The sequence below is a fragment of the Notolepis coatsorum genome (genome assembly GCF_963971535.1).
Source record: "Notolepis coatsorum genome assembly, chromosome: 10".
In the NCBI taxonomy this organism is placed as follows: domain Eukaryota; kingdom Metazoa; phylum Chordata; class Actinopteri; order Aulopiformes; family Paralepididae; genus Notolepis; species Notolepis coatsorum.
The window spans coordinates 38,507,946-38,525,554 of record NC_140174.1 but is presented as its reverse complement, the minus strand read 5'-3'; the positions used below and the strand labels follow the sequence as shown (position 1 = coordinate 38,525,554).

The 17,609-nt window shown below is 41.6% G+C and overlaps 2 protein-coding genes across 2 annotated transcripts in view; one reads left to right on the top strand and one right to left on the bottom strand.

Annotated features, from left to right (window-relative positions):
• Positions 1-1,824: 1,824 nt before the first annotated feature.
• Positions 1,825-4,194, top strand: lrit2 (leucine-rich repeat, immunoglobulin-like and transmembrane domains 2; the record flags this gene model as incomplete). Its single annotated transcript, XM_084323828.1, has 3 exons — positions 1,825-1,883; positions 2,095-2,876; positions 3,407-4,194. Exons 2-3 carry the CDS (start codon positions 2,108-2,110, stop codon positions 4,192-4,194), a joined length of 1,557 nt encoding a protein of 518 aa, XP_084179954.1. The 5' UTR covers positions 1,825-1,883; positions 2,095-2,107.
• A 4,362-nt stretch (positions 4,195-8,556) lies between these two features.
• LOC311235539 (cadherin-related family member 1a) overlaps positions 8,557-17,609 on the bottom strand; it is a gene marked incomplete at both ends in the record, with an annotated part of 31,207 nt that continues 22,154 nt past the window's right edge. Inside the window, 4 exons of the mRNA XM_084323007.1 lie at positions 8,557-9,081; positions 14,212-14,466; positions 14,662-14,890; positions 17,431-17,498. Of these exons, the coding sequence (XP_084179133.1) occupies positions 8,557-9,081; positions 14,212-14,466; positions 14,662-14,890; positions 17,431-17,498 (1,077 nt within the window). The remainder of the gene's footprint in view (positions 9,082-14,211; positions 14,467-14,661; positions 14,891-17,430; positions 17,499-17,609) is intronic.

Here is a 17,609-nt window from a genome sequence, read left to right as displayed (position 1 = left end):
GTAAGCAGGGTGAGAAGGGTCCCTGATCACCTTTTCCCCTTTCCGCCGGATTTGTGTGGCATAAATGGAGGCCACAGAGGGGAGCTCACAGCCGATGATTTTTGACGCTGTGCGTACAGTTTGTTCTAAATGTCCCCTATCATGGACGGTGGTGTTTCCGTACCACACAGTCATTGAGAAGGTAAGGACACTCAGTGGCTCTATAAAAACTGAGCATCGCCTCCCTGGACACACCAAACTTTTTAAGCTGGCGCAGGGAGTGGAGCCTCTGGTGGGCTTTGCTAATTATGAGGCTGGTGTTAACTTCCCATTTTAAATGATCACATATGGTGATGCAGAGGAATTTGAAACTGTCTACCCTCTTCACCTGCTGGCCGTTTATGTACAGAGGAGGGTGGACTGCCTCCCCGCGCCGGAAGTCAACTATAATTTCCTTTGTCTTAGAGATGTTTAAAAGCAGGAAGGGCACCAATGGAAACATCCTCTCATTTCTTTCACTCAAAAGGGCATTTTAGCGTGATGTTTTCAACTGTGGGGGCACATGGTCAAGTTTAACCATTGGAAGGGCACCAATGGGCACGTCCTCTAGTTTTTTCCACTCAAAAGGGCACTTTAGGTTTAGCGCAATGTTTTCAACTGTGGGGGCACATGGTCATGTTTAACCATTAGAGGGGCACCAATAGGGCACATGCATCCTCTAATTTTTTCCACTCAAAAGGGCACTTTTGCATGACATTATTTAACCGTGGGGCACATGGTCAAGTTTAGACCATTGGAAGAGCACCAATAGGGCACACCCTCTCATTTTTTGCCACTAAAAATGGCACTTTAGCGCACATTTTTAACCCCCCCTCCCCCCGAGTCCGCCAGTGCTGTTGAGCGCTATTCCACAAGACAGGTTAATACCAACGTTAATACCATATTGTTCAGAGGTCTATTGATAGTGTCCATTCACACATGCTTTGTATATTGATCCAGCCTTTACAAACAGAGATAAGTAGTAAGTACATTAAGATGATTAAGGTCGGAGTAGTGGCTGCCAGACATATGTCTACCTCTCCAACCATCCTTCTCTCTTAGCTTAATCCCAAATGGGCTCTGTGTTTCTATATTTAAAGGTATAATCTGTAATGCCGCCAAACAGCGACCTCTAGGCAAAAGAGCCCTGCTTGGTATTGCGCTTTGTTGACTTTTATTTTGTTTTGGTCTGACATGCGGTTTGGAGTGAATTTCTTCAGACCTCTCTCTGAGCCTGCGACGTGGCCACTGCCAGCAGTAGCAACCCCTTCCCTATATCCACTAAAATCCAATCCACACATCAGGGGGGAAAAACTATAAACGCGCAGTACCATTGTCATCTTTTGCCTAGAGGTCGCTATTTGACGACATTACACATTGCCTTTAAACTAGTCAGGCTTAGTGTCATGATTGTGGTAATGCTTTGTAAAGTAACACACCAACTAAAGTATCCTGTACTGCTCCTCAAAATTAAAGTAAACTTATAGTATTGGTCTTGTATTTCGTTTGTAACTAACATTCCAAAGCAGTCTCTGTATTCCAGAGAGTGTGTGCATGCATTCGAACAGATCGATAGCCCTTACTGTAGTGACGAGACAACGTGGATCATTGCTAAATATATACATTTCCGGTGTGTCTCACATGTCAGTGTGTTAAGCATTGCGTCAAGGCAGATTAAAGTAATAGGCTTTCTTGCGCTGAACCCGTGGGCATGCTCTGCTCGGACAGGCCTACTTCACATGCATCCCTAGGAATATGGCCACCTTCTATGTCGCATTACCTCTGGTTGTAGGATTCTGTTTGATAACTTCTGGATCATCGAATTGTTTGACCGGTTGTTCCTGCACAAATGACAGCTTGGGAAGGTAAGACACTGTTTAAACTGTAATACGCAAAGTTGGGGAACCCTTAAAAAAGGTTGCTCCGTTTTCGCTTATTAACTTAATTACAATATTCCATAATACAACATTTTTAAAACTACACACATCGACCACCCCTAGATAATATACAACTTTCATAACCTCGCATTATATCATAACTCCCCCCCCCCTGCTTTTGTAATTTCTTTCATTCTAGGTCGCTACTTTGTATGGAAACCGCCATGGGACACATTCCAGAAGACATTTCAAATGATTTTACAAAAATCCGAATAGAAAATTCGCACCTGACTGAATTACCCCGCGGGTCATTTTCTAAAATTCGTGCCTTAGAGTTTTTGTGGCTCAATTTCAACGACATCACCCTAATGAACATCAAATGCTTCGAAGGGCTTGCGAACCTCACAGAGCTGAGACTACAGGGAAACAAACTGCGTTCAGTACCATGGACAGCGTTCCAAGACACGCCGAGTCTCAAGATTCTGGACCTGAAGCACAATCGTCTAGACGTGCTCCCGGAATACGCGCTGAAGCATTTACCGGGTCTGACCTACTTAGATTTATCCTTCAATCAGCTTACTGTAATATCAAAAGATGTCTTCATGAACTGGCCGCTTTACCAAACGACCGAGAAAACATGGGGGAAGGACGGCATGGTGTCCAATGTGGTTTTGGCGCTGCATGACAACCCCTGGCTGTGTGACTGCCGTCTTAAAGGCTTTGTCGAATTCATCAGGGCGGTCAGCCCTCCTGTCATTCTGATGAACTCCTACTTGACTTGCTCGGGACCCGGCTCCAAAACCGGGAAGTTCTTCCACGAGCTCCAGTTGAAAACGTGCACAAAGCCCGTGGCTTCTGCCCCAGAGACGAACATCACTTTGCCACTGGGGACGAACGTCACACTCACGTGCATCGTCGAGGCCAGGCCTGACCCCACCATTCAGTGGATGTACAGTTTGAAGATTATAAGAGGATTTGCGGGTACGTTTTTTCTTTTTTCATCCATTAAATTGCTGTCGAACGGCGATATGAGTCATGATATCATCTAAGCACTTTGAGTTGCACTCCGTGTATGAAAGGTGCTATATAAATGAAGATTATTATTATTATTATTATTATTACTACAGCGTGTAGGCCGCATCTGTTATACGATTTAGTAACAATATGCCTCTATATAGAGCCTTGTTGGACCAACATGCATTTCACATGCACAGTGCTCTGCTGTGGTATGCCTACATTTCTGTGTCAAATGTTGACAAACATGAGACAAGAGCCATGTAATGGAAGTATGGATGTGCTTTGGATAAATAAAGGCCACAGGCCAACAATAGTGCTTGTTTGCTGCATTTGTTATGCCTGTTCTTACTAGGTAAAGGCCAAATACTGACAATTGTGCTTGTTTGCTGCATTTGTTATGCCTGTTCTTACTGTAGGTAAAGGCCAAATACTTTGTGCTTGTTTGCTGCATTTGTTATGACTGTTCTAACTGTATGTACCTGCTGTTTTTTCAGTGACAGAGACACATGTGGATGAGGAGACCATCAGGTCTCAGCTGGTGATCCCCTCCCTTCACCTGGCAGACAGGGGAGCGTACACCTGCATGGCCAACAACTTCATCGGGAACTCCTCTGTTGCCTTCCTGGTCAACGTCAAATCCTTCAACTCCTCCATTCCCATCCCCCCGCCATTCCCCATGGTGTCACCTGACGACAGTGTCTTCATCGACATCCGTATAGCCAAGCAGACGGTCTACGGCATCACCCTGGAGTGGTACGCAGTGACGGACGACCCGGCGGAAACCTGGTTCACCATCCACTTTGGGAAATATGACTCGCACAAGAAGGAGATGATCTACATCGGCCCCGGCATCAACACCTACTCTGTCAGCGACCTGCAGCCCGTCACCAAGTACGAAGTCTGCGTGACTCTGAAGAACCAGCCTCCCCGGGAAGGCCAGTGCATCATGTTTGTGACGGGAAGCGACATCAGCGAGCTGGAACAGAGGGAGCGACTCATCCACATCATAGTGATTGTGTGCGCCATGGTGCTGGCAGTGCCAGCTGGCATGTATGCCTGTACCACCGACGCCAGGTTCAACTGCATCCAGCAGTGCGCTGATATCTGTAAGAGACGCAGGCTTCACGGGGAGGACCTGCCGGAGGGGGAGAGGCAGGGTACCTTTGACAGCATGCAGGCAGCCAGTGATGAGGGCCTGTGCAGAGACTCAGGGGAAGACAGGATAACGAGGCGGAGGTCAGATGATAAAGGCAAAGGGGGTGGCGGTGCCCAGCTGTATTAGCTGTAGCAGTGTGAGAAATCCTATAATGGAAGTTTGTTTTTCAAGTATAGTCTTGAGTGAGACACAAGCTTTAGAATGTGTGTGTAAAGCTTAAAGGGGCACTTCACCAACCAAAACAACAACAACACTGATTTATTTTGCACATAATCCCACACACATCCAAAAACTCTAATCAGTTTTGCACACATTCATCTAGTTTGACAGTTATTGAGAGCAAATTCGTTTGAATATGGTCCACCGGTGATCATCGGGGGCATTGAATCCTTGTGTTGTGTTAATTACAGCTCCATGAAATTACGTAGATGAAAACATAGCAATGCCTTGTCTTATAGGGATTTATAGGGACCTTATAATTGTATTGAGTTGTAATTAACACAACACAAGTATTCAGTGTCCCCGATGACATCACAAGTGGCCATATTCAAACTAATTTATCCTCAATAACCGTCAAACTAAATGCATGTGTGCAAAACTGTTTTGGATGTGTGTGAGATTATGTGCAAAATAAATCAGCATTGTTTTTTGGTGAAGTGCCCCTTTAAGCTATCAGCTCAAGATTGAAATGCCTTTCTTCCATATTATCAGGGAGAGTTTGCTTATTGTGTATTTCTAAATGCACAACACAGAATCAAATGTTTGTTCTAAAATGTATTTGATACTTCAGTGGGCTATTATTATTATTTTGTTGTTGCTAATGTTTTGATACTTAATGAAAAAGTCACACACTCTCCTGAATTCAAAACTAGGTGAAATATGTGTTACATACATATTGTATGTTTCCTCTTCATGGTTGTTACCTTCAGGTAACAGTAAAATGTAACTGGGTGCTCTGTCTCTCATTTCATTTAAATTAAGGACATTTGAAGGCTGTGAAAGGTTCAATCAGACAGTGACCAATTCTCTACTATTCTTTCCAATTCATTTTGAACAAGGATTTTCACTGTTTTCTTTCCCCCCCAATCCACTCTCCTGTAAAATTATGGGATGGGGAGGATTAACGGGGAGTTTAAAGATGAATGCTGAGACATATACTCAGATTTTGTAGCACAATTACTCAAGAGGATTTGGTTGCATAAGCGTGCATTTTTGCGCGCGTTTGTACATACACTGGTAAGGAGATTAGAGAGGGCTTCTCTATCTGACTCCTGTCTGTCCCATGTCTTAACCGGTAGAGTAGGCCATGATATTTCCATTTAACCGTTTCAAGTGCACAGGTTTACATGCCACAAGGCATCATTTTGAGAACCAACCATTCTAATGATAATGTAATAATTGGTTACTGTCCATTTTGTTACAGGGGTTCTAGAAATCCAAGATAGAATTCCAAGAGAACATTAAAAACACCTTACAGGGTCACAGAATGTTACAGCTTTCTTTATGCAGTCAAATACGCTGCACTTTCAATATTTTTTTTATTATCAATGACAGTTTTATAGATAGATCTGAATATGATGTTATATTATGCCTGTTGTCAGAGCAATATTATTTCATCATGTCAATATACTAAAATAGAGCACAAATATCAATGATTGTTTTATTTACAATGATATGCTCACTCAATGCACACATCTCTTGTGGAATATCTATGTTGTATATAAATATCTGTGACATTGCTTTTTTTTTTTTTTAACAAATAAAAGAGTGGATTCTGCTTTTAATGACCCCAGATCACTTTCTCGGTAGTCATTTACCCAACTGTGTGAGTCGAGCTCGGTTTTTATAACTCAACGGTTGTCAGCCAAAACTCAAAAGCCTATTACACCATGACCTTCTGGGAGGTTGTTTTTGGGGGGGGTTCTAGAGGGGTTTTCAGTAGAACAAAGGACCGCAGGTCCGCAGCACAGAGTTGAATGTGATGTTAATACAGTAGTTTAGATAGCAATCGACCCTATTCACACGGCAATTTTGCTCTTATGTCATACTCAGTTTGGGATTCCTTTCAAACCTTGGGAATCCCAACCTGAGCATGACATAAGAGCCAAATGGCCACCGTGTGAATAGGGTCAATGGGATTTTTTGGAAGGAGAAGCACTTTTAACCTCTCTTCATAATTCGACATCATGATACATTCTTTCTGATATCATACTACCTCATATGAATAGAATCGCACAAAATGTAACCACAAGAACACAAGTATTTTCAAATATTTATTCAAAATCACAAGTACAAAGACAATGCAAAGATGTCACTTCATAAAAGGGACAGGCATGTGTAATACCGTATATAGTAATACTGTATATAGTACACCGATTTATATATATGGACAGGATAAGAGAGATTCATTACATTGACAAAATCACATTAAACTGATTTGCCTACAATGGAAGGCGGTGAACAGTGATGGGAGATCGATTAGCGGTGTTGTACATTAAGCAATCACTGTCTAGACACTAGAATAGACGCCGTAAGAATCTACATAGCAAATTTCCATGCAATTTAAATATGTAGCACACAAAACGGTCAAGCATGTGACACATTTTAGGCACAGTAATTCCCGGGTTGGAGTTACTGTATGAAGACAATAATTAATTTGAGTACCTATAGATAATCTACATAATACGTTATGTACTCTTGTTAATGCTGTTAGATGTTTATTGCAGCAGGATTCCTCAGGGAGTAGCCTACGTGCCGGAGTCTCTTAATAAAAACAGGCCCAGAGGGAACGGAAATCATACAACACTGTACATTAAAAATTAAAAAGACCCATATGTCATATAAAAGCATTTCTACAGGCTGACACAAAAGTTCATATGAAAACTGAAGGAAAAAAAGTTAGCTTCTGTTCTTTTTAAAGCCTACAGTGGCACATCATAATTGTACAAAAACGCAACTCCTCAGCTCTCAAAGCAGCCGATATGACAAACACAGTAAAAAAAAGAAAAATGGTACTACTACAAGGGTCCTTTAGCACTTCATGTCAAGGACTGGTATTTGTAATAACTGAAATTCAGCTGCACGCTCCACCGTGCAAGGACAATCAAATGCATGTTAAACATGTGGGGTGCAATAACGTTTCTTTTTGTTGTCATTGTTTTGTTTTTTTAATAAATAAAAAACTTGGAGCATTTAACATTTCAGGATATAATAGGATCATACAGTATGTATACAGTAAGTAATTCTCTGTAATCCTCTCCTAGGCCACTTACTGTACATCAGTATTTGACGTTCACAGGATGTAATCCTCCTCAAGATGACAGTGCAGTGAATTATCTAGAAGGATCCCGTTCGCCTTATTGAGGAGAGAGGTAGCTTGCTAAACTGGGTTAGTTTTGAGTGCACTGCTGTTTAATTGTGTAATACACTACAGCATTCTATGCTCTACTTGGTGCCAGACTTTGGTGCCAGTTCTATTGAAGCCTATATGGGAGATGTAAATAATACAACAAATATAGCAACTATCTGAGGAAATAGACATAAACCAATATACAGTATAAAACATTAGCTAGTTAACAATGCAACAAATTGCTGATGATTCTGACAACCGAGGTAATAACGTGTTTAAATTATAAAATGGTCATAAACAAGGAGATGGCAATCCCATTCAACTCAATGTCGTGATGACCCTTCCTTCTTTTATAGTTTCCTTGGCACACTGACAGATAACATTTTTGGTCAGTTCCGATGTTTTACAGAGTTCCGACAGTCATGGAAAACCTGGAAAAGTAATGGAATTTGACGAACAAAAATGTGTAGGAACTAGGGATGTTCGATATTGGCTTTTTTACCGATATCCGATATACCGATATTGTCCAACTCTTAATTTCCGATACCGATATATGCAGGGTCCCATTACATATCTCTTGTCGTGGAATTAACACAACATTATGCATACTTTTGACAATAAATAAAATAAGAATTTGTTCTTACTTGCTTGCCTGGGTAAATAAAGGTTAAATAATTTTTTTGTGAAAACCGATACGGATAATTTCCGATATTACATTTTAATGCCAATATCGGCCGATAATATCGGTAGGCCGATAATATCGGACATCCCTAGTAGGAACCTTGGCTGTTGTAAATCCTATGATTGACCTATCTCAAACCACATCCTCTTTTCTTGATCCTCCAATCGCAACTGTTGCTTTCCTTTTGTTTGTCCGAGCGAAGCAACAGTTGTGATTGGAGGATCAAGAAAAGAGGGTGTGGTTTGAGATAGGTCAATTGCCTGTGTGAGGTACATTAATTTGACAGAAATGCTCACCAGAGCCTCTTTTTAAAGGCCCGACCAGATCATCATGTTGAGGTTAGATAACGTTCCTGCAACAGCAGAGGAACAGTAGAAATTATGTCTTTTTAGTTAACAACATGGAATGATTCAAGTGTCCAGCAATCTTGAAGAAACAAAAAGATGTTTAGGGAGAATTAGTAATAACCTTGGTTGCTTTCAATGATTTTCTGCTCCAGCTTCATTTTGAGCTCTGAGACTAAGGCGGAGCTGAGGTTTCCCTCTTTGCTGCGACCTGATTTAGATTTCCTGGAGCCTTTGGATGCCAGTGCACCAGAGACGGTGGGTAGTGCCCAGTGCCTCTCGCAGGGAGGAGGAGGGGGCAGGCTAGGGGGCGGAGGCTCGCGTCGGGGGCTGCCATTGATCCGGCTAGGGTCGCCCTCCGCTGCGTCACCAGCAGGGAACTTGTCCGCCGGGTCGTTGGCTTTGAAGAGGGGCGCCGCGAAGGTCCACGACGGGCGGCCCCTGGGTCGCCTCCGGACGATGACGCGGCGCACCGGCATGATCCTGTTGGACTTTGTGTTCCGCAAGTACATAGCCGTAGAGATCAAGACAGTCACCCCTACCAACACGCTAACAATACCAGTGACCACGCCTAGGGCTTTCATATGACTGCTCCTACTTTTCATTAAAAAGGCTGCCATAGGCCCCTTGAGTGAAGTCTGTAAAAAGAGCACAAATAGAACACTTTTAATCAAGTCCAAGCGGGACTGAATGAAAGCGTCTCTAGTCGCCATTTTGTCCAAAAGCAATGCAAGCATGAGAGATGGAACGCACACAGCACTGACAGAGGAGGCCCAGACAACATGTCTACAATACAACAGGCGTGATAATCACCCCCCCACACACACGCACGCACGCACGCACGCACGCACACACATGCACACGCACACACACACACACACACACACACACACACACACACACACACACACACACACACACACACACACACACACACACACACACACACACACACACACACACACACACACACACACACACACACACACACACACACATACACACACACACACACACTCAACTCTTGGTCTTTTTGGGGGCAGCTGAAGGGAAGCTAGGGAACTACGCTACAGTACTGGTTGTTGGGAATGCGTCTGACAGCGCGGCACGTTAGCATTTTATTTTAGGCATATGCTTAATGGGAGAGCTGCATCATGGATTGTCTCACAGTGAAGTTGCACTTGCACTGCAACGAGTTACTCAGTACTTGTGGGAGTGCAATATACATTTGTATGAAAAATCCTATTAAAAATAAGAGATTAGTCATGCAAATGTGGATCGTAGAAAATGTGGAAAGTAGAGGCCTGCGTCTTAGTCACATTTTTGTGTTCAGACAGTCAACGCTGAGTCGTGAGTCTCGTGTAAAAAACAATCATCACAATTATGATACAATTATGGCGCTTGTGCAAAATATTAAGAATATCAATATTAAAGTATAAAAAAAATCGGATTCTGAAAAATCGAAGAGAGAATATTTGTTTCATGGTGACCATGAGTGAAAAAATATAAACTTGTGGTAATATATTTATAAAAGACAGTCCTGTAAAATGTGCTCCAGTACTCTTTTACAGACAAAAGACACCAGTAGAAAAATAAATAGATATACTTTTTTTTAGCGATATGATCAAACTATCCCTCATTTGATCCTGCGGATGACTTTGATGTAACTGCTCTCTGGGTTGATGCGTGACCTTTTGGTCGAGTTACAGTACAGAATGGTGGATATACAGATCGTTAATAAGACCATGGACATGACAATGCTCAAACAGATCCCAAAAACAGTCAGGGGTCGCTTGCTTAGGCCCAAGAAGTATGCAAACATTCGAGCTTTGATCTGAAAGCACAATACACAACAACACAAGAGACAACACCAAAAGACAGGCCGAGCGTCATCTCAACATGGTAGTGTGAAGACATGAATGATAATGGGATGCAAACAGATGACACATAATACAGTGTATAGGGCTGTCACCTTTAAAAAAAAATCCCCCAGAATATCAGACTATTGAACGAACCTGGCAAATTGTTAACTGATCGAACTGTAATGACGTGATCAAATTCAAAATTGATATTACAGGTGCCTTGCTCTCACTGCATGATTAACACTCTTTGAATTAATTCTAACACATTGTCTTTCTCTTTGGAATCACTCTAACCTTATTTTGTGGAAAGAACTGACAGCCCTAATATACTGTACAGTACAGTGTATGGGTTAATGTGAAACAACAATCTCACATGTAAGATGGAAGTTTAAGAACTGAACATTCTGATGATGATGTAACAATGGCTACTGGTCATTTGGAAGCTATGGTATTTCAGAGAAAACCTTTTAGAGAAAACACCTGAAAAAAGTTAAGTAGCCTATATCTGATTTGTCACAAACTGGGTGGCATGTTTTGGTTTGTCAGGTATTGGACTTATAGACCACCGCAACACTTCCGGTATTCTGAAATCATGGGAGAGAGAGCGGGGGGGGGGAATGAATGAATGTGGATGAGAGCCTTGACATTAAGTGGTTCTAGCTATGGCTGTGGGGGTGCTGGAGACATGATCCAATAGACTTTTATACGCCTGAGTCTCCTGAACACGGAGCAACCAATCCCAAGTCGATCGGCACTTTCTCGGCCGAGCTATAGTCACTTTTCCGCACCTACTCCCGAACTACGGTTGTGCAAATTGCCCACGGAGTCTAGGTTCATCAATAGTAGGTGCGAAAAAGTAACTATAGCTCGGCGGAGAAAGTGCCGATCGACTTGGAACTGGTCTCTCCGTGTTCAGGAGAATAATAATAATAATAATAATAATAATACATCTATTTTATATAGCGCTTTTCCAGGTGCTCAAAGACGCTTTACATGGGCAGGAGAGACAAACTATGGCAAAACAAAAAACAGAACAAAAATAATACATGACAAAAATAAAATAAAATAACACCGACAGAATTAGAGGTCAAAAGCAAGATTGAAAAGGTGAGTTTTGAGGGCTGATTTAAAAGATCATGCGTATTAAGGCTGTCAAAGTTAACACGTTAACGCCACTATTTCTTACAATATTTATATATAAAACAAAAAAATAACATAACAATAAAAAATAACTATATATTTTTTACCAGCTTCACTCAGGTGTATTATTGATACTCTCATTGATACTATGTTTGTTTCTGACTCAAAGTGTGTGTGTGTGTGTGTGAGAGAGAGAGAGAGAGAGAGAGAGAGAGAGAGAGAGAGAGAGAGAGAGAGAGAGAGAGAGAGAGAGAGAGAGAGAGAGAGAGAGAGAGAGAGAGAGAGAGAGAGAGAGAGAGAGAGAGGGAGGGAGGAAGGAAGGGGCAAGAGAGAAAGAGATCTGGGAGAGTGTGTGTGTGTGTGTGTGTGTGTGTGTGTGTGTGTGTGTGTGTGTGTGTGTGTGTGTGTGTGTGTGTGTGTGTGTGTGTGTGTGTGTGTGTGTGTGTGTGTGTGTGTGTGTGTGTGTGTGTGTGTGTGTGTGTGTGTGTGTGTGTGTGTGTGAGTGTGTGTGTGAGAGAGAGGGCGGGGGGGCAGGGGTGTGAGTCCTCAGCCCTTGTGTGGGTGAATAGCTCCTAACGTTTTCTTTCCCCTATTATTTCATGCACACTTTATTCATTGTTTTAAATTATTATTTTCTTAAGTTATTTTGTGCATCACTCTGTTTTGAATTTGATGCAAATTTGCAATGTATGAGGGTCATCCTTTTGTGTTAAATGGCTGCATAAAGCAAGCATTTGTTGACTCTCATGTTGATAAGAGTATTAAAACTTGAAAAAGATCTGTTTAAGATAGATTTAGAACAGATACAAATTATGCGATTCATTTGTGATTAATCGCGAGTTAACATTTTGGACGCCAGTGGTGTAAGCCATCCTTGTACTCAATGGGCCACCGCTTTAACTCTTTCACGGCCAAAGGCGCTTATATACGTTATTGGGCGCCAACCGTTAAGGGCCAAAAAACGTATATATACGTTTTTGGATTGTTTTTCCTTTTTTAAAATTTTTATATTCTATTCAATGTCACGGACCTGTATGTTGCTGTTAAAAGGCATACTGCCTGGGACCCAGAGGGTGCAGTACCGGCCAGATCCTGCTAGTAGGGAGTATCGAGAGTGCAGTAAACCCTGTTCCAGACCGGGTGTTACATTTAAACTGCTCCGGGCGCAGTTTTTTAGTACAGGGAAGCCTAGGGTTTCACTCGATCGCATTGAATCGTTTTCGGGACAATCGATGCATGTGTTGTGCTGGATTATGTCGTGGACCAGATGGACATCAGATGGATCAAACAATTGGAATATTCTTTTTGGAATACCCCTGACCACAGGTAAGGACTATCTGACGTCAATTCCAGCTTGATCGTACAATGTTTTCATACCGATCCAGCTGATCTGTGTGTGTGGTGTTCAATACGAATGCTGTTACTGGCAATCAAATCATCAGAAACGACCCCCCCCCCCCTTTCATGCATTCATGATGAAACATAATACCTATTATATACATTTGATTTGGAAATAGTAGCGTGTCCAGGGACGAAACGCCAATGCTTTTAGTAGAATTCACGTTGAGCCCTATAACCAGCCTCCCAGGAATTAGCCCGGATCATTCCGAAATTATACTTATATTCACCACGGCATAACGCGCAAACGTATTCAGGAAAAAAATTATTCTTTTTTGCATCTTGGACAGAAGATAGTTACTGTCAAATGACCATAGTATTGTATCCATAGCTATAATATAGAATATAGATATAGCTCTACAAACAATGACAATGTGATCGGGTGAACCGCTAGACTTGCCTGAACCAAAACACACGGTGTGCAATAAGGTTTCAAAGGGTGGGCGATACTGCCACCTAGCAGGATGCGGCCGGTATTGCACTCTAGCGATCTCAGAATGATTTCCTATGGTAACACAGAGGTCCGTGAACCTGAAATGAATAAAAAATATCGAATAAAATAAATAACGATGAAAACCCGACTATACTCTGGTATGGCGCTCAACTGCTGGCGAGTTAACCCGACTATCCTCGGGTCTGGCGCTGAAAGTGTTAACTATGGACAATCATGTGATTAATCAGATTAAATATTTTAATCGATTGACAGCTTTAAAACTTCTATTGGATCATGTCTCCAGCACCCCCACAGCCGTAGCTACAACCACTTAATGTCAAGGCTCTCATCCACATTCATTCATTTTCTCCCCTCGCTCTCTCCTCCATGAGCTCAATGTAACGCGGAAGTGCAGTGGTCTATAGAAATGATTAGCATTTGTTAGCAATGCTAGTAGACGTCAATGGGGTTTCAACCCATTTCTCTGAAAGAAATCACATTTAAGTCCTTCTATAATATATATAGTTAACTATCATAGCTGCTCAGAAGGTGCAGCGGGTGATCTTCTGATAAATGGTTTGAAACCCCATTGACTTTCACTAGCATTGCTAACAAATGCAAATAATATCTACTCCCAATATCTCAAAAACCCAAAACACTGAAGTGCTTTCTGTATGGACTGAAATTACTTCCAGTTTCTTAAAATGGGTGGACTATCCCTTTAAAATAATATCTCTTAAAACAAGATGCTGTTGTTGAAGTGGAAGTGACTAAGTATAAGCAGGCCCATACTTGGAGCATAATACATTTTTTCATGAAATGGGAATATTGCTTGAATCTAAAGCCAATATTGCCTGTACATTGCTGGCTAGCTAGGCATAGCGCTGCAAAGCGTGCTTAGAAACTACAACTCAGAGGAAGTCATGGAGTCTTACCGCCTCGGTGATATCGATGTTGAGCACGGCTGTCGTGCTGAAGGACGGGGAGCCTCTGTCCCTGGCCTGGATCACCAGGGACCACTTACAGGTCTTCTGCTTGGTGATGTTCTGAACTATCTCCATGGACTTGACGTAAGACTTGAGCCTGATCTCTCCTGTGTCAGCGTTGATCTCAAAAATGTTGTCTGGGTTGGTTTCCATGATGGAGTACTCGATCACGTTGTTTGGCGACTCTGCGTCGTCGTCCACCGCCTGCATTAGTGGCAAAGACAAACCAATCATATACAGAGGTATATACCTGTGTTGTGTGCAATGACCAAGTGTCCAAGTAATTGACCCGTTGACCATCCTCTCCCTTGAGATAGGTCAATTACATTGAACAAATGTGTTTCTAGGTCCTTTATTTGCTTGTAATTAAATTTCGACTGGCATCACACCAAATGTTACCTCTACTCTGACAGGTGCACCGATAATCATAGTTCTGTCCAGGTATTCGTCTGCAAACTCTGGAGAATGGTCGTTCTCATCGAGGACGGTAACGAAAACTTCGGTCAAGCTGTACTTCCCTTCCGAGTCCTCAGCCTTGACGTAGAAGTTGTACTTGGACTTGACCTCAGCGTCCAGGGTGGCCCAGGGCTGGGTGGAGATGGTGCCTGACGAAGGGTGAATAGAGAATCTACAATACAAAAATAGCATGTGTATTAGTGTATTATGACCACAATATTGACTATTGAGGATTCGCTTCATTTAGTTTACTCTTTATATGGCAGTGATCACGCACAACTTAAATTCAACTGTAAAATTCCTGTTAGCTTCAAGCTCATTTGCATCTGTAGTCCCTGGGCAGGGGTGTCCTACCACTACAGATAAAATACAATAATAATAAAACACAATAATACATTATAATAATGCAGTACAGCAATTAAATCTAAAAGTAATAATAAGTAGCAATTTCATGAACATTTAACATTTAAGAGCATTATAAAACAGATTCAGCGCATAAAACAATTTGTGAAGTGATACATTTATTTTTGCCATGGGTGCTTGGCTGTAGACCTACTGCGCAGCTACAGTAAAAAAATGAATGCGCAAAATGGACAAAAATAGCATTTTATTATATTTTTGTATCCAAATGCCATTACTCTCTATTCCTGGACAGTAGTGACATGTTGTACCGACCCTGACCCATCCTGGGGTTGTTTATAAAAACTCCATCCAATAACATGCAGTACAATCATTGATTTAAAAATAATGCCACTTCCAACCTTTGCTAATGTAAAACTTTCTTCATATTGGTCCTCAATGACAGAGTGAAGACTAACATTAAAGTCATCATTTTGCTGTTATCTGTGGTTAACAGACCGTTTAATTCAAATCACACAAACAAAACATATACAGTAACTATTTCCTACTAACCAATGATGTTATCGATCGGCAGTCCTTTCCCAGCACAATCCATGCTGTTCTTCATACAGGATACCTGCAGCTCCATCTAGTTAGCCGCAAAATCAATGTAAAGTAATGGGGCCATGCTCTATTGTGTACAAGCCCGACTGGAGCATGGCCCCATTACTTTACATTGGTTTTGTGGCTAACTAGCAAGAGCTGTGTATCCTGGGCTGGATGAACAGCATGCATTGTGCTGAGAAATAACTCTACCCATTGACAACACCAGGTAGGAAAAAGGGCAAGTAGGGGTCAGAAATTCAGAACTTAACCTTTAACTACTAATAATAACAACATTAACCTTTTAATAAGAACCATTATAGTCCCTGTAAACGTGTTTCTAAACACATTATATATTATAAGATGCTGAAAACATGTGAACATATCTACAGTAGTACTGAATTGTGGAGTTAGGACGTTTGACTGTTTTTCACCATTTTTGTGTTCACAATTTTTTGAGCAGGCCTGAAATCATGGCTCCACTATGCACTCAAAACTGTAGCATAGCAAAGCTAATGCTAACCATTTTTATGTAAGTGGATGGAAGGTCAATAGTGGGTGCTATAGTTCAATAAAAATACAGATATGGGTGGTCTACCCTAGTCTGCTAGTTAGCCGATTAGTCAAGATAACTAGCAGACTACTGGGGTAGTTAATAATAAGCTCAAAATGTTTGCATAGAAAAGCTAATGCTAACTGTTTCATGCAAGTGAATGATTAGCGCCATACTCATGGGTATAGTTCAATAAAACACACATATTTGGATGGTCTAACCTAGTTTGCTAGTTAGTCGATTAGTCAAGCTTTCTAACCAAGTAGGATACATTTGATAGATTTGGTAGTTTATAGCAAAACATGTATTGATTGAATGGAAAATAAAATGGCACTTGAGCTGAAAGGGAGCCGTCATCAATCAAGCGTGATCGGACCAAACCACCACAATCCTGAGAAATGGTCAGAGCTGTTTTTGAACTGGGTTTTATAATAGTTATTAATATCTTAATCATTCAAATGTGGCTCATAACCGTGTGACTGCAGCTCTTATTCAGCTCTCCCTCTTTCCACTTTTCTGCACTGTGAAAATTAACAGGATGCCTTGAAACTGATAGCTTTCACACAATTAACTGAAATCTCTGCCAGGCGACGAGCATAAATTAGCACTTTCTGTTTTACCTTGTGCCGCCTCGCCTCTCTGAAGCTCCCGTCCTGAGGCTCCAGCTGTCACATTGCATGTTAATTGGCTCTCCCTATGTGAGACGGGCCAGGCAGTCTATTTTTTACCTTCCAATCCAATTAGGAGATTAGCCAGTGTCTTGCTGCCATCTCAGAGTAAGCTGTTTGTGTCAGTGGAGGAACACAGGCAGAGAGAAACCATGCTGGTTTCCTGCTTACTTCTCGGATAGAAGAGAAAACACTGTGTTGAAGGCAGGCTATTGTTAACCCAAAGGACCTGAGCACCAGTACTGGGTCAAGAGTTGAAGTAATGGACCTTACATACAGTAGGCCTATGTGTCCCAATATCACCTTTCTTTTCAGACCAAGTACAAGTATACGTACATTTTGGTATTTGCAGATACAATTCTAGTTTTATTTTCATCAGATGTTCCTCACTTTCTAACTGTAACAGAATAAATATAGAATGTGACTATTGTACTATACCATTTTCACCCACAAAATACTGTACATTTAGACGAGTTCAAGGCGACTCAAGAGTAACAGGGTTTTGATCTGATTGAATCTGAACTGGCAGGAGTACAGTGCACCACTTACAAATCAGATCCTGATCCATAAATTGTGTATTTGACTTCTCCCCAAGGCCCTGAATCTGGATCATTTGCCTGGAGGGTGAGAACAAATAAAATAAATAATAATTGAAAACACAGGTTAAAGAGAATTATTTCTAACCATCATCATTACAAACATAAAAAAAAATCTGTATTAGCATCATC